This window comes from Plectropomus leopardus, chromosome 24 (genome assembly GCF_026936395.1).
Source record: "Plectropomus leopardus strain MGB_pleo_1.0 chromosome 24, ASM2693639v1, whole genome shotgun sequence".
Lineage (NCBI taxonomy): Eukaryota > Metazoa > Chordata > Actinopteri > Perciformes > Serranidae > Plectropomus > Plectropomus leopardus.
Window position 1 is genome coordinate 14164236 of NC_142199.1, and position 26643 is coordinate 14190878.

At 37.8% G+C, this 26643-nt stretch overlaps 4 protein-coding genes across 8 annotated transcripts in view; 1 reads left to right on the plus strand and 3 right to left on the minus strand.

Moving 5' to 3' along the window:
* cfap221 (cilia and flagella associated protein 221) overlaps positions 1 to 9686 on the minus strand; it is a 32352-nt gene extending 22666 nt beyond the window's left edge. Inside the window, exons 1-6 of one of the 4 annotated variants that reach the window (XM_042513268.2) lie at positions 9354 to 9686; positions 8464 to 8603; positions 2233 to 2411; positions 1934 to 2034; positions 966 to 1052; positions 756 to 851 (exon numbers count right to left, since the gene is read on the minus strand). In XM_042513268.2, coding sequence (XP_042369202.2) covers positions 756 to 851; positions 966 to 1052; positions 1934 to 2034; positions 2233 to 2362 — 414 coding nt within the window. In that variant the 5' untranslated portion in view covers positions 2363 to 2411; positions 8464 to 8603; positions 9354 to 9686. Of the gene's footprint in view, positions 1 to 755; positions 852 to 965; positions 1053 to 1933; positions 2035 to 2232; positions 2466 to 3364; positions 3480 to 4094; positions 4236 to 8463; positions 8604 to 9353 lie in introns of those variants that run through there. The other 3 variants (XM_042513267.2, XM_088074815.1, XM_088074816.1) reach the window with 3 other exon arrangements.
* sctr (secretin receptor) lies at positions 4327 to 11553 on the plus strand. The gene is made up of 13 exons (XM_042513269.2): positions 4327 to 4810; positions 4885 to 4978; positions 5746 to 5859; positions 6334 to 6440; positions 7049 to 7158; positions 7262 to 7394; positions 7489 to 7642; positions 7764 to 7824; positions 7899 to 7968; positions 8755 to 8846; positions 9145 to 9283; positions 9381 to 9422; positions 9497 to 11553. The coding sequence occupies exons 1-13, from the start codon at positions 4679 to 4681 to the stop codon at positions 9680 to 9682; spliced, it is 1434 nt and encodes a 477-aa protein (XP_042369203.2). The 5' UTR covers positions 4327 to 4678; the 3' UTR covers positions 9683 to 11553.
* Positions 11329 to 14231, minus strand: LOC121962739 (acyl-CoA-binding protein-like). Its single transcript, XM_042513025.2, has 4 exons — positions 14129 to 14231; positions 13708 to 13825; positions 11751 to 11813; positions 11329 to 11627 (listed from the first exon to the last, which is right to left on the minus strand). Exons 1-4 carry the CDS (start codon positions 14132 to 14134, stop codon positions 11551 to 11553), a joined length of 264 nt encoding a protein of 87 aa, XP_042368959.1. The 5' UTR covers positions 14135 to 14231; the 3' UTR covers positions 11329 to 11550.
* LOC121962738 (metalloreductase STEAP3-like) lies at positions 13809 to 25192 on the minus strand. Of its 2 annotated transcripts, XR_015775940.1 has the most exons (9): positions 25086 to 25192; positions 24295 to 24347; positions 23918 to 24148; positions 22742 to 23008; positions 22122 to 22646; positions 21063 to 21230; positions 17192 to 17487; positions 14129 to 14231; positions 13809 to 13825 (listed from the first exon to the last, which is right to left on the minus strand). XR_015775940.1 is itself a non-coding variant. In XM_042513022.2 (7 exons), the coding sequence occupies exons 3-7, from the start codon at positions 24131 to 24133 to the stop codon at positions 17200 to 17202; spliced, it is 1464 nt and encodes a 487-aa protein (XP_042368956.2). In that variant the 5' UTR covers positions 24134 to 24148; positions 24295 to 24347; positions 25086 to 25191; the 3' UTR covers positions 14741 to 17199. The 2 variants fall into 2 exon arrangements, 1 of the variants encoding a protein (XP_042368956.2); XM_042513022.2 differs by lacking the exons at positions 13809 to 13825; positions 14129 to 14231 and having other exon boundaries at positions 14741 to 17487; positions 25086 to 25191.
* Positions 25193 to 26643: the final 1451 nt, after the last annotated feature.

Here is a 26643-nt window from a genome sequence, read left to right on the forward strand (position 1 = left end):
TAAAATATAAAATATAAAAAGTACGAGTCTTACAGTGCAAAACAAAACAAGTAACACAAGTAACAGTGTAAAAATGCAAGAAACAGAACCATGGAATTAAAGTATATACAAGAATGGTTGGAGTGCAAGATATATATTGATAGTGATATATATTGATTTTGATGATTCAAAAAAAGGGAAGAGTTATATGTTATGGCTTACAAGCAAATTACCTAAAATTAGCCCCAAAAAAAACATCAAATCAAAATAAAAATGTATATATATATAATAATAAAATTCTATTATTATTATTATTATTATTATTATTATGCATTTTTGTGAAGATTTTGCTTTCATTTAAGTAGGATCTTCACCCAGCTTTTTGATTTGTTTTTTTATTTATTTTAATCTCCTTTTGTGTCTAGTGGACATATATGTATCAGTTTGTTTTCAGTGTTCTTTAAAGGAAAACCTAATAAAAAAAAATCCTAACATTTTCAATTTTTTGTTATTATTAACTTTTAATCATTTTCTCTCTCTGTCTTCAAAAACTAATTCTCAGGTCATTTTCTTGTCACCTCCTGTAGAGTCAGTGCTCAATGCCTTTTTTAACTGTGCTGACGAAGTCAGATTCATTTTCTCAGGTTTCAAAGAGTTGTCAGCTTCCACTGAATGCTTACAATTAAAAAAAAATAAATGTAAAACAAACACTATTAAACCCTGAGCCAAACAGAAGCACAGAAACCACAGTGGCGCTCAAACTGTCAGATACTAACCTTGCAGTGAACCCGAACACAGTCGTAGAAATAACGCCACTCATCAGGACAGAACCTGACCTTGAGCGTGAAGGCGAGCCCGGGGATGAGTCGATACTTGATTAAAAACAGAGGGTTGAGTCATCAGAAGCAGCAGTGATTGCACTAATGGACATGTGGAGTCTTATATTGCATTCAGGTCAGCAATTTGTAATGAAAACCAAAAAATACCTTTTTGACATAAGTTGTTTGGAAGTGTTGGGTTTGGGTGGGAATGATATGAATATTCATGACTTCAGATGAGATGTTGATGAGTTTCTGAGGGAAAGGGGGAGAAAAGAATTATTCCTTTTCATGCAATCATGTGCACTTGAGAAAAACATTTCCATATTATTGGTGTTTACATCCATCTACATCATCGCACATGTACAGGGTTAAATCAGTGCCCATTCAGTTACATCAAATTTATCCTGGATGGAAACCGAACGAGATGAATTTAAGATGGGATGGGATTTTTGAAATGATTTCGACACTTTACTGCAGTGTCATCACAATTTCACCAAACATTGATGGGAAAAGACACAATATTGTCCCCACACAACCCAAACAGACGCCTTGACACCAAGGTCTATCTCCCGCTTAAAGCTCTGGATGCTGCGCTCAGCACCGCTGAGGAAGAAGTACTCCAGCTTAGAAAAACATCAGCTTATGGAGAAAAATGGATGAAATATACAACATGCACTATTTGTGTATACACATATGTTGATGTGTGTATTTGTGTGTTTATGGTTGTTGAGTCCTGTGTTGGCTAATGCATCCTCTGATTTAAATTCATTAGTTGGTTATTAACTGAAAGTTATGTAACCATTTAAAAAAATATTATGTGAACTTACATATATGTGCCAGATAACTAGTATTATAATTATTCATATATTTTTATATTACATGGTTTTTTATTTTTTATTTTCAGCTTTCTGTATTTTTAACTTCCTTTTTTTCTATGGCGATCAGTAATTCCAATGTTCCTATGTCATCTAATTTATTCAAATACAAATAAAAATGGAAAAATTTTACCACTTCTTATCAAACACAACAAATGAAGTGACATGTTCTTAAATGAATCTCTATCAAAAAATTTGATTTCCAATATCGCCTGTGAATGCTACAGTGAAATTGAATGTTAAAGGTATTTTCCTCACCAGGATCTTTGTGTAATCCTTCCCCAGCTCAAACCCACTGAAGTGAAGCTCAGGGGGCTCTGCTTGGATCAGAGTGTTGCTTTTCAGTTTGGCATAGATTTCTAAAAAAGACAAAAAAAAATGTGAAATGTAATGAGCTTTTTGTACGACAGAAAATGCACCTGCAAAGAGGTTTTCCATGCATAAAGAAAATCAAAGCCTCACAGTGTGTTAATATGAGGTTAAATACTTGGTATCAGTACAGAAACAGCATTAATGCATCCCATCAGAGGGTTTCAGAGGTTCTGCTTCATATATACTTGATTCTAGTAGATGATTAGGAATGTTGGCTCTGCTCCTGCTCTCCTCCACCAGCTGGCTCAGAGGCAGAGGGGTCCCCCTCCTGAGGGGCTCTGACAGTGTCTGCGGGGCAAAGAGGGCCACCTCCATCCTGGCAAAAAGGTCAGCTCTGGCTCCTCATGAGAGAAATGACAGAAGGCTGGAGGACAGACAAGGAGACAGCGATGCGTTGGGAAATATATGGTTGGTAAAGCTATGAATTCATAATGTGAAGACAAGAGGAGAGACATGGAAGGACAGCAGGTTATTATGTGTGTAATTTGTAGTTCAGTGAATTCACTTGTGTAGAAATTGGTTGTTATACTGGTGATATGCACTAGGAGCATCATGTTCCCTTCACAACTTTAACCCTTAGAAACCTGGAGTGACATCATTTTTCCAGTGCTGCTTTCAGATGCCTATCACAAGTATTTAAACCTTTGAACCTTCAGGAAATTGCTGCTATTCTTTATTTATTTATTTATTTATTTTTAAAAAGGAGGGGAAAAGGCAATGAGCAACTTGGTAAGACATGTTCCACAAATTGCAAGAAATGTTTAAATTTAGATTATTACTTAAAAAATTTTTAGGAAAAGATCTCTAGGGGGAAAAAAGCTAGGAAAACACGATATTTATAATTTTCATAATTACATATTTAAAATCATGTTAAATAATTCTTATAATTTCAAGCAGTTTTACCATGTCATTTCAATGTTTTTCTTTTTTTTCTTACTTTTTAAATTTTTTCCAGTTTTTTGTTTTTTGTTGTTGTATGTTTTAATAATTTCTTGCTGGTGTTTGGGTCATTTTTTTCCTGTGTTGCTCATTGCCTTCTTCCCATGATTTTGAGAAGAAAAAAAAAGCCAAGCCAATTTGCTCAGGTTTCACAGGGTTAATACAGTGCATTCAGACACATTTTATAATGTTGAAGCCTCGTGCTAAAATTGTTTTATTTACTTTCCCTCATCAGTGTTCACCCCATAATGACACAGCAAAAACAGAATTCTAGATTTTTTTTGTTCATTTGGGCTTTCTTGTGCAAATTTAGAAACAACTGAAACATCACATTAAGGTAAGTATTCAGAGCCTTAACTCAGTAGGTTTCTGGGAGACCTTTGGCAGCCTTGAGGCTTGAGGGTATGAGGGGAAGGGTTGGCACGCCTGGGCCACTCATGGACATACACAGAGTTTTCCTCAGTGCCCCTGAGCGACTCGTGCATTGTCTTGGTTGTGTCCTGTTTAAAGACGAACCTTTGACCCAGTCTCAAATCCCTGCAGCTGAGCGATCAATTAGCTGACTTGGCCACAGCTGGTCTCCACTCAAGGTGTCCAAACACCCACATAATGAGCTGGGATGCGCCTGGCTTTGTCACTATAGTGTATTGAGTGTACATTAATTCGAAAAAATAATAATATAAAAGATTTTTAGCATAATACAACATAATAAAAAGTTTAAAAAGAAGTGAAGGGATGTGAATACTGTGTGAATGCACTGTATTTGGACTGCCTGTATTCAACTTTACGTCAAAAAAAAAAAAAAATGCGTCACATAAATTCACTTAAAGTTACACATGTCAGATACAGAGAGCTGACTTCGACGTCATTTTTATTAAGATATAAAAAGATAGCCTTTTCATAATTTTAACTAACAGTTAATTACTGTACGTCACAAACCGAACTAAAAGTGCAGTTAGCAAGGAAGCTAACAAAACTAACTCCGTTACTGTTAAGCAAACTATTAGCTTAATTTAATGGTGCTAGCGCTAACTTTAATATAGCCTCTTAACGAGTTTTATAACCCTTTCTTTAAAAAACTTTTCAAAAACGGAACTCCAGAACTTACTTAAGTTTTTCGAGAGTTATTTGTGTTTTGTTGTTCAGATAAAACAGCCATTTTCCGTCTATATTCGTGGAAAAAACATTTCGTTTATGCTCCTGCTGAGGGAGAGGACCCCGTTCTCAAACACAGCTGTTGCCATAGTGAGGCTCGTGCTCTGAAGGGGCGGGACCAACGTCCTGTGAGCGAATATGATTTGTTGGCTGCAAGCGCGATTTAACTACGTCTATTGCCAAAAATACAACCAGAAGCAGGAAATCTCACCTTCAAAATAAAAGCATAAACACAAACACACTATGTTGTTTATGACTTGGTATCATTTTATGAGTGTAAAAACAATGACAACATGATGATGTTGACACTCTTGTGTCAACATCATTATTTACTTGGGCTATGTTTCTACCTTTTCAGAAGGTCGCGCCCTATTTACACGAAAGAAGATTTTATTTTGAAAGTCACGGTATGAAGTTGTAATTTCATTATAGCTAAATTGATCAGCGCTTATCAGATTGCCCCGGAGAATACTGTGCGTGATTATCGACACTGTGAGTAGGTTTGTGTTTGATTTTCAGAGCTCATATATCTGCTGCATGGCAGGATGCTTGCTTTTCATTCTAATCAGATATGAGGCTCGGACGAAAGGACCTATCTTGATGGAAAAAAGGAAGCTGTCAGGCACAATGAAAAAAGTTGGACTTATTGGAGTGCTTCTGTTGCATCAGGTGAGAAAACACATGCATGAAGTTCATTTGAACTTGTCTTAAGAAAAACTGTTGAACTGTCTCCTTATCTGCAGGCAAAATCGTCATCAGGGTGTCACCCTCATGTTAATCTAGTGAAAGAGGAGGAAAAGTGCATGACAGATCTTTTCAAGTCACCCCTAGCAACAGGTGAGTTCATGCAGTTTCTTGATTGTGCATTTTAAACCTGTTGTAATATGTTATAATTCAGGTGATGTTTAATAAAGCATGATAGCTGCATCCCATTGGAAAAAGAACACGATCACTGAAATGAATAAAATTGAATTAAGTCTTTATAACCTGGAGAAATGTAATGCAATGTTTTACTGACACCTAGTGGTCACATCTCATAATATACCCCGACAATGAAAACTTGCATGAGGTTCAATGCATTCATATGAAAGGATCAAGATTAATCCATTTATGATGGTTTTGCTGTGTTATACTCTGCAACCTAAAATATATTTAAAAAATATATTTATTACCAACTTTTACATGGAATTTTTGAATGGAACCCCAGCAAATAAAATAACATAAAATCAAATAAGACGTCAGTGTAGCCTGTTATATTAAAAAAATCAATCCCAATTTGTTCTTTTTGCGATGTTATATTCTGCAACCAAAAAAAGCACTTAATTGTTATTGTCTTTTAAATTGAATTTTGTTTGAAAATAAGTTCAAACAAAAGGTGTAATTTCTGTTCCATCTGTGAAGACATCACTATCAGTATGGACTGTTCAATCAAAACGTCCAAATCAATCCAGATATGTTGCTTTTGCAATGTTGTATTCTGCAACTACAAAAGTGGAAAAAAACATTGTTATTTATTATTGTCTGTTATATGAAACTTTTGTGGGGAATTTTGGCAAATAAAATAAATAATAACTAATGATGTCATTTCTGTTCAATCTGTGAAGAAAATAATATCAGTGTACACTGTGAGGGAATGTGGGATGACCTGAACTGCTGGCCGCCTGCTTCTCTTGGAGAAACCGTCTCTCAGCCATGTCCAGAGTTTTTCAATTCAGAGGGTGAGACAATGTACACACACACGCACACACACACACACACACACACACACACACACACACACACAGACACCCATTATCTATAGTACATTGCACTTGTTAATTATTTGCCAGGAAGCTGATTTGTTTCCATAAAGACAGCTTCCCCCTCTCAGGATCTCTATCCAAACATTCAGCCATAAAACGCGTGTGTACACAGACGTCATTTAACACACCTGGAGTGCAACGTTTATGTTGAGAGGTGAGGATGATAGATTTCGTGATAATTTATCTAAGAACCAGAGCACCAGGGGAGGGGGGGCTGATGACTTTGCAGTTTTTTACAGTCCAATAAATCCACATTCTGTACATCTCCTGACCAGCAGGAAACACATCCTCATCAGACGTCATTTTACAGGACGTATTTATTTTTCTGTCCGGCTCACATGCACAGTGTCAGAACAGCGACACACACAGGATTTTGGTGCTATTTTGCAGGTAAAGTGCATCGTAACTGCACCGTCAGTGGTTGGACAGATCCGCTTGTCCCACATGAAGATGCATGCGGCTACACTTTCAATGAGACACTCCACTTCCTGGGAGAGGTGGGTGGTTACTATGCATGCAGTATACAGCTGTAAAACACAATAGCACCCAAATCTCAAAACACTAAACTATCCAACCACTGATACACTGCATACTGTATCTCATGAGGTGGCTGAAAAGAGAAACTGTAAATGACTATAACTATTATTTATATTATATATATATATATTGCTTACAATGACATGGTGAAAAAGTATCTTCTGTGTAGAAAATAAGCTATAAGAGAAATAAAAAGGAAAGAAAGCTGCACAAAGTTTGAAATATTCAAGTATAAATGGGAAAATACCAATTTGTCTACAGTACGTTATCAATACATTTGCAGCTAACATTTGTAGCATGAGCATGTCTATCTTCCACACCTAACGCACAACAAGAATTAATTTTTAGCTTTTTTTTACCTGACAAAAAACACATTTATACTGCCAAAAATCTTAACACAAACATGACTTTTTTTCTTTTAAATCTGGCAAAACAAAATTTTTAAAAAAGTCTTTATTCTAACTATTAAACGTTTCCTTTAGCCTGTCAGGTCCCTCGCAGAGGCGGTTATTGTACTGTGGTTAATGTCTGAGAGGTGATAAAGTGATGTTCTGTTGTCTTTACTCAGTCACCAGATTCCCATTTGTACTTCTCCTACGTAAAGACCATGTACACAGCCGGGTACACGCTCTCTCTCATCTCCCTCTCCATCGCCGTCACCATTTTCTGTCTGTTTAGGTGAGAAACGTTTTTGTCTTCCCACTTTGAGTCAGACGGACGTGTTTGAAACGACTGAAGCTGCCCTGAAAACTTTACGGCTAAACTGTTAATACTTCCTCAGAAAGCTGCACTGCACCAGGAACCACATCCACATCCAGCTGTTTCTCTCCTTCATCCTGAGAGCCATCTTCATCTTCATCAGAGACTCTCTGCTCTTCACCAACGAAGACCTCTACCACTGTGACTACTACCCGGTATGGACGGACGGACGCTTCTTGTCATATTCTTTCCTTTTTGTCCAGCTGATACTCAAATACTCACTGACCCTTCCTCTCTTCTGCGCGGCAGGCGGCATGTAAGGTTGTGCTGATGTTTTCCAACTACTCCATCCTGGCAAACTACAGCTGGCTGCTGTCGGAGGGTCACTTCCTCTTCACCCTGGTGAGGCGCTCCTTCTTCTCCCTGAGGAAACACCTCACCTGGTACATCGTCCTGAGCTGGGGTACGGAGACCTGTTCACTAAAACTCTCACCTTTCTCTTTGCTCACGCTCTAACATTCACGTCTCAGTCTAACAAATACTGCCTTTTTTTATATTTACTCACAGTTAATTTGATCTCGCAGGTTTACCTCTGATTGTCATTGTCTCCTGGGGATGTGCCAAATACTTTTACGAAGACGAAGGGTAAGGGGGTAAAAAAACAATCTGTTTCTACACATCATCAAGGTGTATGTTTATGAAATGACTTCTTGTTTTAGCTGTTGGGAAACCAGAAGACATGAATGGATTTGGTGGATACTTCGAGTGCCGGTTCTCCTGACTATATCTGTAAGAAAAAAATGATTTTATGCCAATTTTATTCCCTTGACCGTCCTAAGAACGAAGTTCCGGCCAGCAGCGGGTTAGCTTAGCTTAGCATAAAGACTGGGAACAGAGGGAAGGAGCGAGCCTGGCTCTGCAGAAAGGACAGCCCAGTGACTGTTAGTTGCATGCAACTTCACGGGAATGACATGAATTTAAGAAATCATTGCACCAGGCCAGGGTTTGTTTGTTGCTGTTTTTCCAGTTTTTGTTCAGATTAAGCATAGATATGACATCCCCCACCAGTTTGTGGACTCCTGTTTTGAACCCAGAAGTTTGGTATTTTAACATCTTGGTTTTATGGAGCCAAGAGTGACCAAAATTGGATGAGACAGTAGAGCTAAATTTAATGCGAGGTGCGAACTTAGTTAGTTTGGTGAAATAAGAGCTATGGCTGACTGTGATAATGCTAATGCTAATTTTTGCAGGCAATTAACTGGCTTAATACCAATCTGTACTTACCGGAAATCCTTAAATATCTGACTCCTTTTTTGTCCACCAATCGTTACAGATAACTTTCATAAGGAGCCAGCGTCAAATGGCCATTAGACGAACTGCAGTTTTTGACATTTCTGTGTTGGCGTCAGCCTGGAGGTCGCCACCTAGAATGAAACATACGAGATATAATGTGTTAATTAGTGCGTTTTAGAGGTGCTGCCAGGTGGATTTTTATATATCAGTAAGAGTATTTTCAAAAATGTAAAACTTTTGGCATGAATAATTATTAAAATAATCCTGTTTTAATTTTTACAGATGAATCTCATCTTTTTCTTGGGTATTTTGAGGATACTGGTGAATAAACTGAGAATGCCAGATGCACAGAGGAATGAATTCAGCCAGTATAAGTGAGTAATGATCACACTGTGGTGTTGTTGCTCTGTCGCACTAGATAACTAATATGTAAAGTTGAGAGCAGTAGTGGTTTACATGTGAAAAAGCATTGTCTTTGAGGAATGGGAATGTATTTTGCATAGGATAAGGTGATAAAAATCGTTCCTATTTGCTTTGTTAATCAGAAAAAAAGTACACAGGAGGAGGTCAGTTTTACACAGACAGATGCAAATACACGGATAATATACAAAACCCAAATGCCTGGAAAAATATTCTTTTTATCAATGAGGAAAAAAACTTTTTGTCTTTCAGGAGGCTGATCAAATCCACATTTTTCCTGGTGGCTCTGTTTGGTCTGCATTACATCCTGTTTGTTTTCTTACCTGTTCAAGTCAGCAGCTCAGTGTTTAAGATATGGACCTTTGCAGAGCTGGCTCTGTCCTCCACTCAGGTAAAGTATGTGCATGTACAAAAAAAGATCAAATCTAATTAAGTCAAAATAATGACAAGAAGACACTCACCGACCGTTCTCTCCTCACATCTCTCAGGGTTTTGTGGTCGCTGTGCTCTACTGCTTCATGAACGGAGAGGTAAGACCTGATCACGAGACAAAACAGGTTAAAGTGTGGAGCAGATTTGGGATCTCTGATGTGTTCATTCCCAGGTGCAGCATGAGTTTCAGAGGAGGTGGAGGAGGTGGAGGCTGACTCAGCGCCTCCCCAGTCGGCGCCGGCAGCATCACGGCTCCATCAGCCACAGTGGGTCTCCCCACACACAGGTGTCCCTCCTGCCCTGCTCTCCAGGCAGCCCGGCAACCAGCGGCCTCCCTGTGGACACTGTGGAGATGTGATTCAACCTGGAACTGGCTTTTTTCTCATCCTCCTCGTCGATACATACATAATAGATCCTGGCTTCATGCGCAGCCAAACAATATACAATTGCAGCTTGAGTGTTTACTACGGTGGTGCAGTCAAATGCGGATTTTTCTAATCCGTGGAGTGTTTTTATGTGAAGACGTAAGGCTGTAAAATGAAATGCAGCGGCCGAATTGCCAGGCTTACTTGTTTGTAGTACTTAAACTAATATCTGGAAATCAATGTGCCAATTATTTGTTCAAATGTCACAGATACAAGTTATACTGAACATTTAAATGCAGATTAAAGGTGTACTGCTGTTATTTAGTACTGCATCATTACACTTTGGTAACTTTAGAAGAACAAAGATTAAAAAAAATAATAACAATAATGGTCAAAACTGATGAAGCAGAAGCAGAATGCAACTCGACAGCATTGTTTTATAAACCCTGACAAATGTCATGCATCACAAATTGGGGGGACTGAGTTTCAATGGCTGAATTGTAACGCGGGCTTTCTGTTAAAAAACGAAATCCTAAGTCTGCTTTGACAACCCTGATGACATCATGATGACATCACCTGGGCTGTTTTTAAGGCTTTTCAAATCTTCACAGCCACAAGAGACAATGCGTGCGGGTATACTGACTTTCGTCCGTAAAGTTGGAGAATTTCTTATCAGAGTTTTGCAGAAAAAAACATGCCCAAAACTTGCCGTCCATCAGACTTGACAAAAGTCCTCCAGAGCCACAGAAGACATGATACAACTGAGCTGGACACTTTTGTAAGAGTAAACTGATCTTAATGTGTACAATTCTCCTTTAACTAGTTGAAACCTGTAAAAAAAAAAAAAAAAAAGGCTTGATATCTGACAAAAACATGGGAAGAAGACAATGAGCAACAAAATAAGAAATGACCCCCCAAATTAGCAAGAAACTAGTAAAAAGAACGAGAAATTTACCTGAAAATTAGAAATAAAACAAAAACAGAAAAAGGAAAACAAACAACAGCAAGACTCAGAAAAGATGTTTAAAAGTCAAAGGACGACAAACCAAATCAAAATGTTTGTTCACAATCATTTTCACGCACAGAAAATGAAACCATGCAGGGCGAACGCTGCGTCAGTTGGTTAGTTTTTAGCCACCTAAAAACAGAAAGAGCAAACAACAGTATTTATGTACTTTATATTCAAAATATTAAAGGTCAGTCTTTATTTGATGGCCAGTTCAGTGTACAGATGCTCTGAATTCAAACTATTTTTATGTCAAAATGTACATTGTATTTGCACTTAAAGGAATACTGTGACTTTTTCGAAAAGAAACACTGACAAAATCCACACCGGGCAGTTAGCTTAGCCTAGCATAGAGAGCAGAAGCTGGAAAAAAAGGCATTTTACTTTGACAGGTTAGCTTTATTTCCTGTTTCCACTTGTTATGCCAAGTAAAGCTAATCGTCAGCTGGCTATTGCTATATAATTAGCATACAGACACACAAAAATGCTTTCGACAAGATAATATCGCCCAAAATGTTGCTATTCCTTTAAACACTATTATGTTTTGATTAGTACCACAAAGTACTCCAAATACTCTGTAGCATTTAACCAATTCTATCTTTACACAGTAATAAAGTCCCAAAGACTGTAAAATCAGTTTTAAACGGTGTCCAATTTGTGGTTTTTATTAAGAACAAAATGAGAAAAAAATGAGAAGTGTCAAACCACGGACATCGAAACTTTTTGATGTTGTAATATGACCCTGTCCATGTTTCTGTTTTACTAACTGCTTTTATTTTATTTTTTTGTTTCATTTATTTGTTGAGCCAGAGACAAATGTGCACCTTTGTGGACAATAAAGATTATACTCTCTTTTTACACCGTCCCATATATTGTCTTCATCTCCTCCACCAGATCAATATAGGCGGCCATCGCTTCATTTTTGGACAGACCTGTTAAAATGGAAACAAGCAAACCAAAAAAATATATATTTGTTCACATAAAGCTAAACTACTCTTGCTTTTATGTTTTGCATATACTCTTTATATTATTTTTTGAAGTTTTATCATTCTGACCTTTTCTTTGTGCCCATGCATCCCATTTTCCTCGTCCTGCACGGTCAAGTATCCCTGGACGCTCTGTGGACATTAAAGCAATCATCAACAACTCAAACAAAATGTCATGTAAGCATTAAAAAATACTGCAGAAAAATGCCCAAATAGATGCTCTTCTGTTATCATTATCATATTCTACAATTAAAAAACCCACACACGATGGGCTTTCTACAGGCTGACTGGAGTATTGTTAGTCAGTATATTTCAATTTGACTAGTTTCAGTCCGCTGAATAACAACATAAGTAAATGATTCAGCATTTATCCACCAAATTTTGGCTTTGAAATACAGGCCTAACACAGTCACAAAATTCCTGGAAAAGTTTTGAAATTAGAAAAAACTGTTGGGTTTTGGTTCAGAATGAATAGAAAAAAATGAGAAAGCTTTGAACATACATTATTTTGTACATTATTTTGCCTCAGAAAAGGCCCTTGAGCTCTTTCTGTCACTTTGGGTAATCCCTGAGCAGTTTTTTAGGCATCACTTCAGCTTTTTCACAGGTTTAAGTTGAAGACTATGAATTTTTATGTACTCAGTTGATATATTTCTCTCAAATTTTGGGGGGAAAGTATTTGTAAAAAACCCTGTTAGTGAGTACTTCTACTTTTCCAAGATAATCCACCTGAAAAATGTGGTGCAGCAACAAGTAGAACAGACAGCATCATTTCCACGCAGGTGTGGCTCGGGATGGTCACACTAAAAGCCTGGGTGAGGCTAAAGTGTAAAAGGTTGACGTCACAAACTTGTTTTTTTTTTAAGTGCCAACTGCCAACGTTAACTTTGAGGTTTGTTTTATTGGCCATGAATATTTAACCCTTTGAAACCTGGAGCGACATCACTTTTCTTCCACAGGTGCGATTTCTTCCAAAAACATGGGGGAAAGGCACTGACAAACTTGGTACGAATTGTTCCACTAATTGCAGGGAATTAGTAGATTTAGAAAATTATTATTTTTTTAAAAGCTATGGAAAATATCTAGGGAAAAAGGGAAAAAAAAGCTAGGGGAAAACTAGATTTATAATTAACATCATTACATGTTTCGAGTCATGTTACAGAGAAGCACCTTTCCATGGTCATTTCCTTGTTTTTTGGGGTTTTTTTTGTTTGTTTGTTTTACTGTTTTCCCAGGTAATTTCTTTGTACTTTTTGCTAATTTCTTGCTAGTTTTTTCTTCTACTGATCATTACCTTCTTCCTATGTTTCTGACAGAGGTCAAGCCAATCTGCTCAGGCTGAGAAGGGTTAATGTTACAGATAAATAAGACTGATGTGGAGCCTGAAGTTCTGATTGTGGATTTGATCTGCAGTGTTCACATTTTAAATGTCACTTTATGTTTTATTTTGTTTAATTTTCTCAAATAATGTTTTTCTTTTTCTAATATTTATTTCATTAAAAGAACTGTTTTATTTTTCTTTTGTTTGTGTTTTGTCTTTGTTATTGTTTGCAGTTTATTTAGGTGAGACATCTGTATATGCCTTTATGCACAATCTCTTTTAATCTGTTGTTTTACTTTTGTCCTGGTTTTATTGTGTAATAAAAAATAAATAAATAAAATAAACACATTAACGACTAAGTTTTTATGGGCTTTAAAATCCTCATTCTGTATGTTCATGTTACAAATATTTTTTTTTCGTCATATGCACACAGTCACTTTTTACATCCATTTTTGTTTAAAAGGCTGTAAAGACAAATCATTTTGAAAAATCATTTTGGCTTTTTGAAATTTTTTCAATTCTGTCAATCCAGGGATCTTTCATACAAATACACGTGACTTGTCAGACCTCATTCTTTGTGGCCGCGCCCTGTCGGCAGTCTGCCGCTGCACACTGGTTATCTCAGAGCACATCATGACATCATTTTCAGGGTTTCCATAGAAATTCTACGTTAAGACACCTTCACAAAAAGTAACAGAAACTCACCTGTGTTACAATCCCCACATGTTGCCTGCTTATACAGGCCGTACAGGTCACCCAGGTGTTTGTAGCTAGGTCTATTTACCAATTTTGTCGCCTCGTCCGCTGCTTTTTGAAAGGACTCCTGACAGAATGAAAAAAAGAAAAAATTTAAGCTGATACAGACATCTTAAAAGTATCCCATCTTAACACCAGCTGTATGCTTAATTCACAAAACGTAAAATGATTTTTATTGTTCTTGTTCAATGATCTGACTCATTGCTTTATTACATTAACACAACTTTAAACATGTAGCTGAGCAGAGGTAAAAAAAAACAAAACTGCATACACTGAATCTGGATGAGCAAACGCACGAGATTATTTCATAGGAGCATAAATCTTCTCTGTAACTTTGAATGAAAGGCTGAAATTCAGAAGAGATACTCACCTCCATGACGGCTGTGTGAGAGTGACACACCCTGCTGCTGCTGCACCTTGCTGCTCGTCCAACTTGTCCTGCAATAATGTCCTCTTGTCTCTGTCAGGATTTGCTGAGGAAAAGAAAGTGGGAGGTAGATTTTTAAGGCCACACTGTCGGCAAAGACAGCAGGAGACCAGCTGCTATTCTGTTTCACAACTCTTAAATCAAACGTTATAGTAAAGGAAGAGTACACTTTTAATAGGACAACTGATTTTTTTCATATTTTGACACACACTCACAATGTGGACATAACACCAGAAGTCTTCACCCACCTTTTTTTCTTTTAAGAATTTTGAAGCCTCTTTGACATATTTGACTAGAAATAATCTTTTTTTTTTTTTTTTAACTTTTCTAAAGCACAGATTTATCTAAAACAAACAAACAAACAAAAAAACAATTTAGCTTTGGGATATGGGAGGGAAATTATTTCTCCACCACAAGATGGCAGCATCCACATATTAAATGATCTGATGTTGCACACCTTTATTCAATTTTATTAGTTTAAAAAAAAACTAATTTCAATAAATGAAACAAAAATCTATTTGACATCATCTGACATAAACACAAAAGTGAAAAAAATGTAGAAAAAAATGTTTATTCTATCTTCTCGAAATTTCCATTTGAAATCTTCACATTCATGCCTTTGTGGTTTAAGACCGCTTTGATTTCAGTTTTGATGTCATTTTTTAGTTAGATTCATTAAACATCTATAAATCACGGAACAGAGAATCATCTTTGGCAAAAATGCATAAAACTGAGAAAACATAAAACTAGAAAGGCTGAAATCACACAGCAGCTGAAAACTGTTGTTCCTGCACATAAAGAAAACAGTAAAAAAAAAAAAAGTTTTGTAACATCCAGTTGATATTTTTGTTAGTAAAAAGTGTACTGATGGGTGTTTATCAGCAGGTCAGTTTAGTACAACACTATATTGTAACCATGTAACAAAAAAAGAAAAAAGGAAGGAAACACATCACGAAAATTATGTAACCAGTTTTCTGTGCTACACAATGCAAACCAACACAGTTCAGCAAAGTGTGCAGACGCAGTGACGCCTCACACTTTGGCTTTCCAGTTGCACTTAGAGTTTATAAACGACACCTGAGTAAGGGACTGTATACAAATTATTAGGCTGAGGGGTGGTGATTTTGTAATTTTCTTTTTATAAGCGAACACAGTCTGACTTTCTTGAAACATTTCTAATGTGATCAATTCTGGGAGCAACTTTTAAATCCATAAACTCACAAACTAAAAAACCTTGTGCATAAAACTCAAAGAGCTCAGCATTTAGCAGCCCATAGTTCAAACACAGAAACTGGCTAAAGTACGAGGTACACAGAATTTTCCACACATTAAGTTGCTAATTTCACTTTTAATTTGCCCAAAAGTGGAGGATATTTAAATTTGGGCACATCTTCTCAATGTTTCTTCACTTAGTAATAAATAGTTCCAGGACTTTTCTTTTGAGGTTTTGAAGATGATGACAATATCTTATTGGACAGTATTGTAGTATTTAGCTAAATGTATATTGTAAATTTTTCCAAAAAAAAAAAAAAAGCCATCATTAAAAACCTTTATTTTTGTCCTTGAGAATTATTATCAAAAAATTAAGACTCTGACCTGTGAAACAGAAATATAATTAATATAATAATATATATATATCCAACATGTATGTTGATATGTGCACTGTTTGTACATTTGCGTGTAAGTACTAATGTTAAGGACTTGATCAAACTCAATAATGATTTATAATATAAGGGACTAGTTTATTTTTTAAGTCAACTGGGCAGGCGACTCTGAATGAGGTCTCTCTTTTGGACGAGTGTCTCTTATTGGGATATCTCTATAAACAGATATCTGCATATGGCTGCACAACATTTGGGCTACAGTCCCAGACTTGTTAATGGAAGCATTTTGGTGTCTGTTTTATAGTCTGTGGAGTTCTGATCAATCATCAATCTACCCTAGTTTCGACTTGCCCGTGTTCAATAGGATTGTCTGGCTTTCTGTAATTTTTTCTATGTATCCAATTCTTAGTTTTCTTTGTTTGTCAAAGCTCTTTGTAACTTTAAAACGCGGTATATAAATGAAGTTTTTATTATTGTTGTGGTCCTTGTTATTATCCCCGAATCCATCGGCTATCATTTCATGAAAACGTAGCTTTTCAACAATTTATCTGCATTGATCCGTTTATGGACATTAGCTGAAATGTCATTTGGACATGTCTCAAGTTGCTAATCAAAACATAACTGGTGTACAAAGGAGGCCCGGATATCCGCTGGCTACGGCTATAACTCCAGAAATACTGGCCTTTGCCCACGGAGGCTTATCATCTTAAGCAGATTGGTGCAAAGATTGAGGGGAGGGTCCAAAAAACTATATTAATAGTGTCGGAGAGGGTCTTGCTTTTTTTTGTTTTTTTAAGTGAAACATAAGGTTCACTCTCTTCAACATCCCAATAATTTTCATACAGTCCCTAACAGTTTTAATGTGACAACATATTAAATTTTCAAAGTACTAAAATAAAAAAAGAAACACTGATGTCACAACGGTGACGGCAAAAATAACAAAACCACGTCTGCTGCTATTCTAGCAAGTTTACAAACTACTGAAGGCTGGCTGATCAGGATCTGTGCAGCAGGCTGAAGTGCAAGAAGAGGACAAAAACGTCGAAACCTTGAAGTGACAGGAATGCAAAAGCTAAGAGGAAGTCTGCTGCTGCTGAAGTCTTCAGCAGGTTCATCAGAAGTCTAACAGTGACTGTTTTGCTTAAATGAAACCAGGATAGTGTTCTTCTTCAGCTGCAGGTACCAACACATAATAAATTAAACTCAGAAGCATAAGGACAAACTATACTCATTAGTGACGATGCATAGTGCAATAAGGTTGACGGCCGCCGCTCTACTGCTCAAATATCTCTAAGGAACTACCAGCTGATTGGTTAAAGAGGCTCAGACGTCTCTGGATCTCTCAGAGAGGAGCCGTCGATACATTCCACCGCTCTGTAAATCATTTATCTCCACATCTTACAGTGTCTCTCACACATTGCTGACATCCTCCAGCCCGTTGCGGCAGTCGTCGTCTGGCAGGGTGAAGCGGATGTGTCGGCTCTTCTCCCAGCCGCGGCGGATCTGCCTGAGCCGCAGGGCCACGCAGGGCACCAAGAGAGCCAGGCGGCCCAGAAGAACCACCAGGGGAAGAAACAAGACCAGCATGAAGGTGGGAGGCAGGCAGAAGCGGTACTGGGCGAAATCGAAGGCTCTGTCCCAGCCAAAGAGGAGCGTGTGGAGGGTGGCCATGGACAAGGCGCAGTAACCTAATGTGGACTGCAGGGGGTAAAGCAGAGCGTCAGGTTGAAACAACATCACAATCGTCCTGTCCTCCAAATTTATCACCCACATGGTTGAAGAAAAAAAAAAAAGCGAGATTTTCCCTTGAAGTGACTCCTCTTGTGTCCAGCCAGTCCACTACATTAGCTCATGGTGTTACAGGCGACTGCAGACCCTGAGGACACACACTGACCTACCACCACGACCTGACTGAACCCCACCAGAGTGTGCGTGTGCGTGTGTGTGTGCGCCATATACTGTCCCTACAGGGCCGACTAATTAAAAAACTTCCCAAGGTTGAGTCGCGTAGTGGCCAGGGGTTAAAAATAGCCTAATTTTTCCTCGTTCACACACTGACTGAGCAGAGTGGGTCACAATTATTTCCACTTGACAGTGATGACTTTTTATGACGGTGCTTTCGAGGGCTCAACCAAATAGATTGAAGCTTTGATGATTCATTCATAACGTTGACATCTGAATACTAAAATGAGCTTTAAAATGCTTTTTTTGCTCTATTTCTTCTGATTAAACCTGGTATTTCTGCAGAGCTGCAGTCTGTTAGGGAGGGAATCACCCGTGGTATTATCACAATACTTTAGTCATGATTTTATTATCAGAGTTATTTTTTAAATTTTTTTATCGTTTTGCAAAATGCTGAGTATTATGATTACATATATTATGATAGATTGCAATTTATTGCCATTTTTTTCAAATATAAATTGTGTACCAAAAGAAAAAATGTCAATGTTTTTTTTTTTACCTAATAACATTTTTTTAAATTTTAATTTAATTTTTTGAATTCATAGTAGACATTTGACCTGTCTCAGCGGAAAAAACAGATGGAACTACAACAAGTGGAAAGTGTGTCCCCTTTGTGGCATCTATGATCAAGTATTGATCCACTGCGGAAAGTAGTCCCCAACAAATGCTTTATTTCCTTCAGTTTATGTAACATTTGCTTAACCTACAGATCCTGCTGTTTCAGGATTATTTTTTTTGCCATTTTTTAAATGAAACCATCATATATAAACCATCTTTTTGTCACACACTGGGTAAGTTGTAAAGTATTGTTGGTTTTTTGTTGTAATTTGGTGACAATCATTAAGATTATAGCATTCCTTAAGACTAATCGATGGCACCTTTTTGCCGTTTCTTTTCAGTATAACATTATAGGGCAGCAATACGTGGAATTATAAACAATGTAGCTACCACAGTTCGGGCTGTTTTGACAGGAGGTTTTGTGCACAATTACTGTAACTATAACAATTAGTGTTAACATAAAATACTGTGCTCATAATTTTGGCCTCAAAATCTCACGTAGCGCTCAAAATTAAAACACTGCAATCAAATTAGGTCAGTTTAAAACCTGTATTTTGGTTCATTTTGTCAAGAGGAACGAGAGGGAAAAAAATTCTCATCCAGTTTGTGTTCACACATTTTTTTTAACATATGAACCGAGAGCTGCAAACATGAAGTAATATGAAGTGACATGTAACTCAATCATTGGACAGGTAGGTGATGTCACACTGCATCATCATCATCGTTACGTGGGGAAATCAAAGCGCGGTGACTGGCAGCCCGTCACGCTGCACTTTACTGAACATCTTAATGTTCTCTGATGTCACAAACAGCTCAGCGAGGACGAACCGATTATGAGAATTATTAGTTGAGGCTGGAAATGGACCTCACTTCAAAGGCCAACCGCAGTAACGACACCAACACTGAAACCGAGAAAAACGCGGCTTCAAAGTTTTTTTTACTTTTGACTGAAGTCATTGGCAGAAAATCCATAAGGTCATTTTAAACACTACAAACCACGCTAGATTATCTGATCTATGACCCCAAAAATGCTCTAAAACTCTCATTACTGCTATCTGCCTTCATATTACTGAAAACAGCAATATGGTGCATAACTGCAATTTAGTGTATTATCTTTTTCAGCTTGAGGAAAACAGTTTTCATTTCTTGCTGGATTCAGTTTAAATTTGTTTCATTTGTAGATGTCCGTTTGAAATGTAAGAGAAAAATTTACCCTGAGGTATTATTATAATTTTGTTGTAATATTAATATTAATTAACATTACCTGCCATTAGAGATTTGCCATTTAGGATAATGCAGGTATAATTTTCAACATGACAAAAAAAATTCATATGGTAACAATATTCCAACATGTTCAGAAAATGACATCATAATACTTTGCAAAGCAACAACCAGAATGGTTGAAAGGGATTACAGATTTTTTACTGAATATCTGAAGGCAAACTGTTACATTTCTGCTGACATATAAAACTATAACACTTATTTTGTTGCTATTGCATGTTTATGTAGTCAATAATAAAAAATACTTTATATTTTTAGGTATTTTGTCATCAAGAATATCACAAAAACACCCTGACATATTGTGATATTTATTTTATCAGCTACATTTACTGCGGTTTGCATTGGAATTTGATTGGATTTTGTAGTGACAGCAATTTTTTATACGCTATTCAGAAAAGAAGATGATGGGACAAAGACATTTTGTCACAAGATAGAAGAGATATCCAAAGGTTTAGTTTTAGGCGTAACTCATTTCTGATCAGTACTTGTAGTTACTGTGGTTAGCCTTTGCAGGGCAGAGTATTGTTTTGTAATATTACGGGTGTGTGTGTGTGTGTGTGGGGGGGGGGGTTACTGTGTGGTTGTTAAGTTTAATCAACTTTTAATGAGGAACTGCTGAAACACACCTCTGGTTTGTAGTATTTTACCACTGCTTTAGCTCCTTTTTTTACAAAAGAGCTTCAATTTGCAAAATTTTTCACTGTCAAATTCAAAATGTTCATGTCAAGCAGACAGTTTTCTGCCTTTAGGGGCGAAGGTAAAACCTTAGTGCGCATGAGGCCGATGCTCAAACACAGGACGACACAACAACTCTCACATGTGCACAGATATTTCTAAACGCGTAAACACGTACAGATAACACACACACACACGAACACACTGTCCTGCTGTGGGTCTAGATGTGCTGGGCAGAAAGTTGCTTTTCATCACGCCGCCTGTCAGCACATGACTAATCTGACGGCCACCGGATTAGTTGAACGGAAAGATGAAAGGGAAAAGGCATCACCGACGGACCGCCAGTCCTGGAGAAATGGAGGCCACGGTGGGGGGAGTTAAGGGGGAGAGGAGAGGAGGAAGTGTGTGAGTCACTCCACTCCTGATGGCTTTGTCACAGCCCGAATTTAACGCCAAATCTGGGGCAGCTGCAGGAGTGTCTGTTTGTGCGATGTGAGCATGCAGGAGACACAGCGTGCATCTGTCCACACGTCAGCGTGATGCCGAACTCTGCCTGTACGTTTATGTGTCAAGTGACTGTCAATCTTTGGACATCTTTCTGTATTAATATGTCTTTGACCTCGTGTCCAACAAGAACTGACACCTTTTTTTTCTGCAGGATATATTCAGAGGAAAAACAGTACTTGTAGGGGAAACATTCAATATTACTTTTCTTTATGTAACTCTTACATCACTCCCTGTGTGTGTGTGTGTGTGTGTGTGTGTGTGTGTGTGTGTGTGTGTGTGTGTGTGTATACCTGTATGAAGCTGAACTCCCTCCAGTTGACAGCGTTGGCCACTGAGGGCAGCGAGGTGACAGCCAGCAGAGAGAGCAGCCCGAGGGCCATGATGCCCACTGAGAGGTACAGCTCCATCCGCCACACCTCCTCGTCATTCCACAAGTCCTCCGCGCCGCCCTCCTTCATCTGGACATCACGTAATAAACAAATACATCCTCAGTGCATATAGGGTATTTAACAATACATGTAGTGACAATCAAGGTTTATATAAAGGTGTATACAACTATTTTGATACACAAATACACCAATGAAAGCAAAACTAGCCAGATGCAGATGAACATTGTGATATTCTTTGGCAATATCGCAATACACAATAAAATCGCAATACACAGTACATATCTTGCTATTCTAAAATCTCCTCTAAACTAGACTACTAAAGCACTAAAGCACTAAATGAGACCACACTTACAGTAAAGTTCAATAAAGCAACGGCAGCTGTATGATAAGGTTAAAGTACTTTTTTAGTGATGTTAAATGAACTACAGTTACAATAAAGTATAATTAGGGTACTGTTGTGATAAAGTTATATAAAGCACTGTCATAATGAAGTTAAATAAAGTTCTGTTATATTAAAGTTAAATAAAGTACTGTAATTATAAATTCAAATACAGTACTGTCATAATAAAAAAAAAAGCACTGTTATAATAAGGGTAAATACTACTGTTATAATAAAGTTAAATGAATTTAAGTACTGTTAAATAAAGTTAAATAAAACTGTGGTAAAATGAAGCTAAATAAAGTATTTTTTATTTTATTACATTTTATTGAAGTTAAATAAAGTATTGTTACAATTAAGTTAAATTAAATAATAACAATTGATAAAGCACTGTTAAATAAAGCATTTTTTAGTAAAGTTAAATCAAGTATTTGTATAGAGCACTGTAGAAATAAAGTTCAATCGAGTATTTTCATAATAAAGTTGAATCGGTCTGGAGCTCGACTGTAATCGATAATTTGCCTCTACTTGACGCGTTCACCTCCCTCATGCTCAGACGCTCCTCTGCCTCTTTCTCTCACCTGTTTAAAAGCCATGAGCAGTTTGAAGCGAGCAGACTTCCTCATGGGGAGACACAGACTGTAGACGGCGTGGAGAGCCGCACATAGAAAGCTACACAGCCCGAACTGCTTCCTGACGGTTAGCCATCGGTCCAGCCAGTTCGGGAAGCGATTGTACTTGGTGCCCGACAACAGCTGGAGGAAAGCGGCCAACAAACCAGGCAAGTAGACCAGGGAGAGCATCACCAAAGCCACGGAGGGCAGAGTGACATTCACGGTCTCGATGGGCATTTTGTAGAAAACGCTCTTCCCTGCTTTGACGTAGGGCTGCAGGACGTCCCGGAGGAAGTTGTACACGTAGAAGAAGATGAACAGGGACAGGGTGCAGAGGACTGGGAGGCGCCAGGAGGGAAACAGATGGAGGGGGAGGTTTTCGATCTCAAGAGAAGAGGACAGGAGGCCCATGTCGACGGGGACGAAGCCCATTCTGCGACAGAGCTGCATCACAGAGCTCTTAGCCTTGCTGCTGTTACTGCACAGGAAAATCTGGAGGAAAAGTTCAGAGATGCTCAATAGAACTGCGTATGTCGCTTACACGTTTCACTGAATCTACACCTCAAGCGTCAGCTGATGTGGTCTACCTGTCTGCTTCCATCCCGAGGCCCCCTCTGGAGCGTCCACGCCGATATGGTGTTAAACCCTTTGACTACAGAGCTCTCTGGAAACAGGTCGGCCAGCTGCTCGGCATACGAGGGCCCGTCTCGGTTGATTCGCACACCGTTGCTGACATCCACCAGTGTCTTTCCCGCGAGCGCCGGCTTCAGTTCCACCAGCGTGGAGTGGTGCTCCGGGAACACGGCCACAAACACCAGGTCTGCCTGGCTGGCTGCCTCCATCTGAGACGTCACCTGGAGGACAGAGACAGAAATGTTATTTCCCACATACCACAGAGGTACATAATGATACAGGAACATCACAAGACATCACCATGTGCAGTTAACCCTTTAAAACCTGGATCGACATCACTTTTCTGGGGCTGCATTCACACGCCTTTCACAAATATTTAAAACTCTGAACCCAGAGCAAATTGGTTTGATTTCTTCGGACGCATAGGTAAAAAACAACAAACAACTTGGCGGAAATGTCTCAGAAATTTCAAGAAATCAGTATATTTAGAAAACTACTTTTATTTTTTTCTTTGAGAACTATGCTTCTAATTCTCATAATTATATATTTTCAGCTTTTTTAAATAGAATTATTATAAGCAGTTTTTCATGTCATTTCCTCTTCTTTTTTTTTCTTTTAACCTTCCCGTTTTTTTCTTTCCTGTTTTTCTGTTTGTTTTTTGATCATTTTCAGGTAATTTTCTTGTTCTTTCTTGCTAATTTTTGGGTCATTTGTTCTCAAGTTGCTCATTGCCTTCTCCCTAAGTTTTTCAAAAAATAAATAAAGCCAATTTTCCAACATTTCAGTGGGTTAAGTACCAGGTGATCAACTAAATAACTAGCCAAAGAATTATTAAACCCCTAATTTGGCAACTAAGAACCTTTTTCTGACGATATAAACATAAAATGTTTAATCAAGCCCTTTATTCAGTTCCCACACCACAATTGGACCTCATTTTTTAACTGAGATTATCTAACAGTTACTATTCAGGATAAAAACAACAGTTATTATGCCTTGTGGCTAAAGTCAGAGTGAATATATAATTATCACCACAGGGAGAGAAACAAAAACACTAATTATATGGTGGTGAGTGTCACTGTGTGTGTGTGTGTGTGTGTGTGTGTGTGTGTGTGTGTGTGTGTGTGTGTCACCTCGGCCTCTTCAGGGAACAAAGCCGCAGAGCGTTTGGGGTTTCGACTCCCAACTACCACCTGGTAGCCGGAGGCCACCAGCCTTCTCGCCAGGGAGCGGGAGAAGTCACCCGTCCCCAGGATGCCAATAACTGGAGCGCCAGCTTCAGACATGGACGCTTCGAGATGTCTGGAGCCTCCTCCACGGATTAAAGGCCTTGACATCTCATCAGGCATAATGCACTGATGAGTCTATGGAGAGGACACATGGTCATTAGTTTGGCTTATGTTTATTTATGGTTCCTAAAATGCACATTAAAAAAGAATATTAAGGAGAATAAAAAGCAAGATTTTTTTAAATTTGACATTAAGATGCTGATATTTTCTCATTTACTTACAGACTGTGGTAGGTGTGGAGCTCAGAGGCTTGTTTTTTCATGCAGCATAAGACCTAAAATAGTAAGTAACAGTGAGTCATGTATAAAATATGCAGTTTTACATGCAGTTCTATCTTGCCATTTGTCTGCTTAAGGATTCCAATTATCTCCTGTCTCAGTTGACATGTCCTAGATCCGTACAGTAACTCTGCATTGTCAAAGCAATGAGCGGCCATCCAATAATAATAGCATAAAAGGAAGAAGACAGTAACAGCCGACTCTGTGACCAGCTGGCTCAGAAAATATGATACCACAGATACGCAGCTTTAACAAACAAGTCTGCCAATCATGCCAAACTTCATTTAGAATCTAATGTTAAATTAATGACACCCTCAGCGTGCGCTAACGTTACTTCCATTAGCAGCAAATATAGTAAAAATGTACTTTTTACGGAAGTACTGTTCAAACAGTTATCTTGTTACATGCCGAATTTACCAGAAACCTGCCACTCTTCAGAAACCGTCTCTAAAAATGTTCATTATCTATTAAAACTGTCCGTTTCGCGATAAAACTATAAATTGCGAGAAATCCATATTGATATTCTCTATAACAGAAACGTGCCACCTTGCTTCTTGTCCTTGACTGAACTCGTGGAAACTTTACGTCCGAATAAAGTTCCTCTCCTTATCAAACAGGACGACACAGGCGAAGACACGTGTACATATGAATAAAATAATCGCTTATATAACATAATTTAACTTCTGTTAGTGCTTTAAAGTGATACATTTTTAGTAACTTTCAGTTTAACTCACCCTCGTTTGTCCGCTCTCTGTAAAGTGAAGCGTTTCTTCTTCCTGATAAGATGACGCAGCAGCCAAAGCCCCGCCCCAACCACGCCTACACGTGCGCGCAGAAGATAAAAGAGAGACAGCTATGGGCTCCAAAAAAAAAAAAAAAAAAAAGAATTTAAAATGCAATGAATATGATCTTGGAATCTATTCAGATGCCACATAACAGGCTTTGGACCAAAAAATTATACAGCACATTTTAACAAAGTGCAAAAGTACAAAGGTGATAAATCCACAAAATTAGGTAGGCTATAAATAAAAAATAGGTGTGCCCACTACCTGAATTTAAAAACACATTATTTTATAACATTATTGGCATGTTAACATGTCGAACTAACGTAGTGAATATGATGATTATTAGGGACTGTTTGTTATTTATAAGAGGGGAGGGCTGGTGTAAAGCGGGGGAGGAACTTCTAATAATTTTTTAAGCACTGGGGAGGGAGTTAGGACCTTTGATTTGGCTTTCGGTAGGGACATTCAACTTTAAATTGCAGTATTTTGTATTTATTTTAACCCTTTGACACCTGGGCAAAAACATGGAAGGAAGACAATGAAGACTTAAGAGGAAATAATCCTGAAATTAGCAGGATAGCAGTAAAAAGTAGAACAACATTACCTCAAAGTTAGCACGAAAGCCCCAAACATACAAAACCAAAAAAATAAAATAAAAAAACAAACTGAAAACTGCTTTAAAATTATATCAATTCTGTAAAGATAATTTTCGATATTTTAGATATAATTATGATAATTATTAATCCAGACATTTTTCCTCACGTTTATTTTCTTTTGTTTGTTTTCTAAATCTATTAATTATTTTATTTGCTGGACATTTCTTTCCAAAGTGCAAATTGCCTTTTTTCCCGTGTTTTTTAAATAAATCAAACCAATTTTTTCAGGGTTCAAAGGTTTAAAAACTTGTAAAAGGCGTCTGAATGCACTACAAGAGAAGTAATGTCAATCCAGGTTTCAAAGGATTAAATACCAGAACCCACAAATGGGGTTTACAGGCATGTCTTCTTTCAGAAATCTCCAAAATCAAAGCATTTATCACAGTTAGAAACTGTTAAGTATGGTTATTTATGCTGGAGGGAAGGTCATGTATTTACCCTAGTCACTCAGAGAGGCTCCAGGAAAAATATTTGTAGCTTCGGGAAGGGTCATGGAAAAAGGAAAAAGAAAAACAAAATCTACCCCAGCCACCCCTGACTGCAATAAATAAAGTACAGACCCTAAATGAATAAACAAATGTATACAATACTTTGATTTAAAACCAATTACATGCAACACTAGTGACATTCCCATCACAGTTAGCTGTGCTTTGATTTAAGAGATAATTCATTATTGTTAGCATGCTAACAGGCTAAACTAAAATATGGTAAACATTATTTGCTAAACATCCGCATTTCAGTCATATTTCTCGCACCTCACTGTTTTCTGTTGGAAAATGAAGAGAAGAGGTAATTCCCATGTTGCCTCATTAGAGACAGACTTTTAATAATAGTTTCCCCTCTTTGACTCC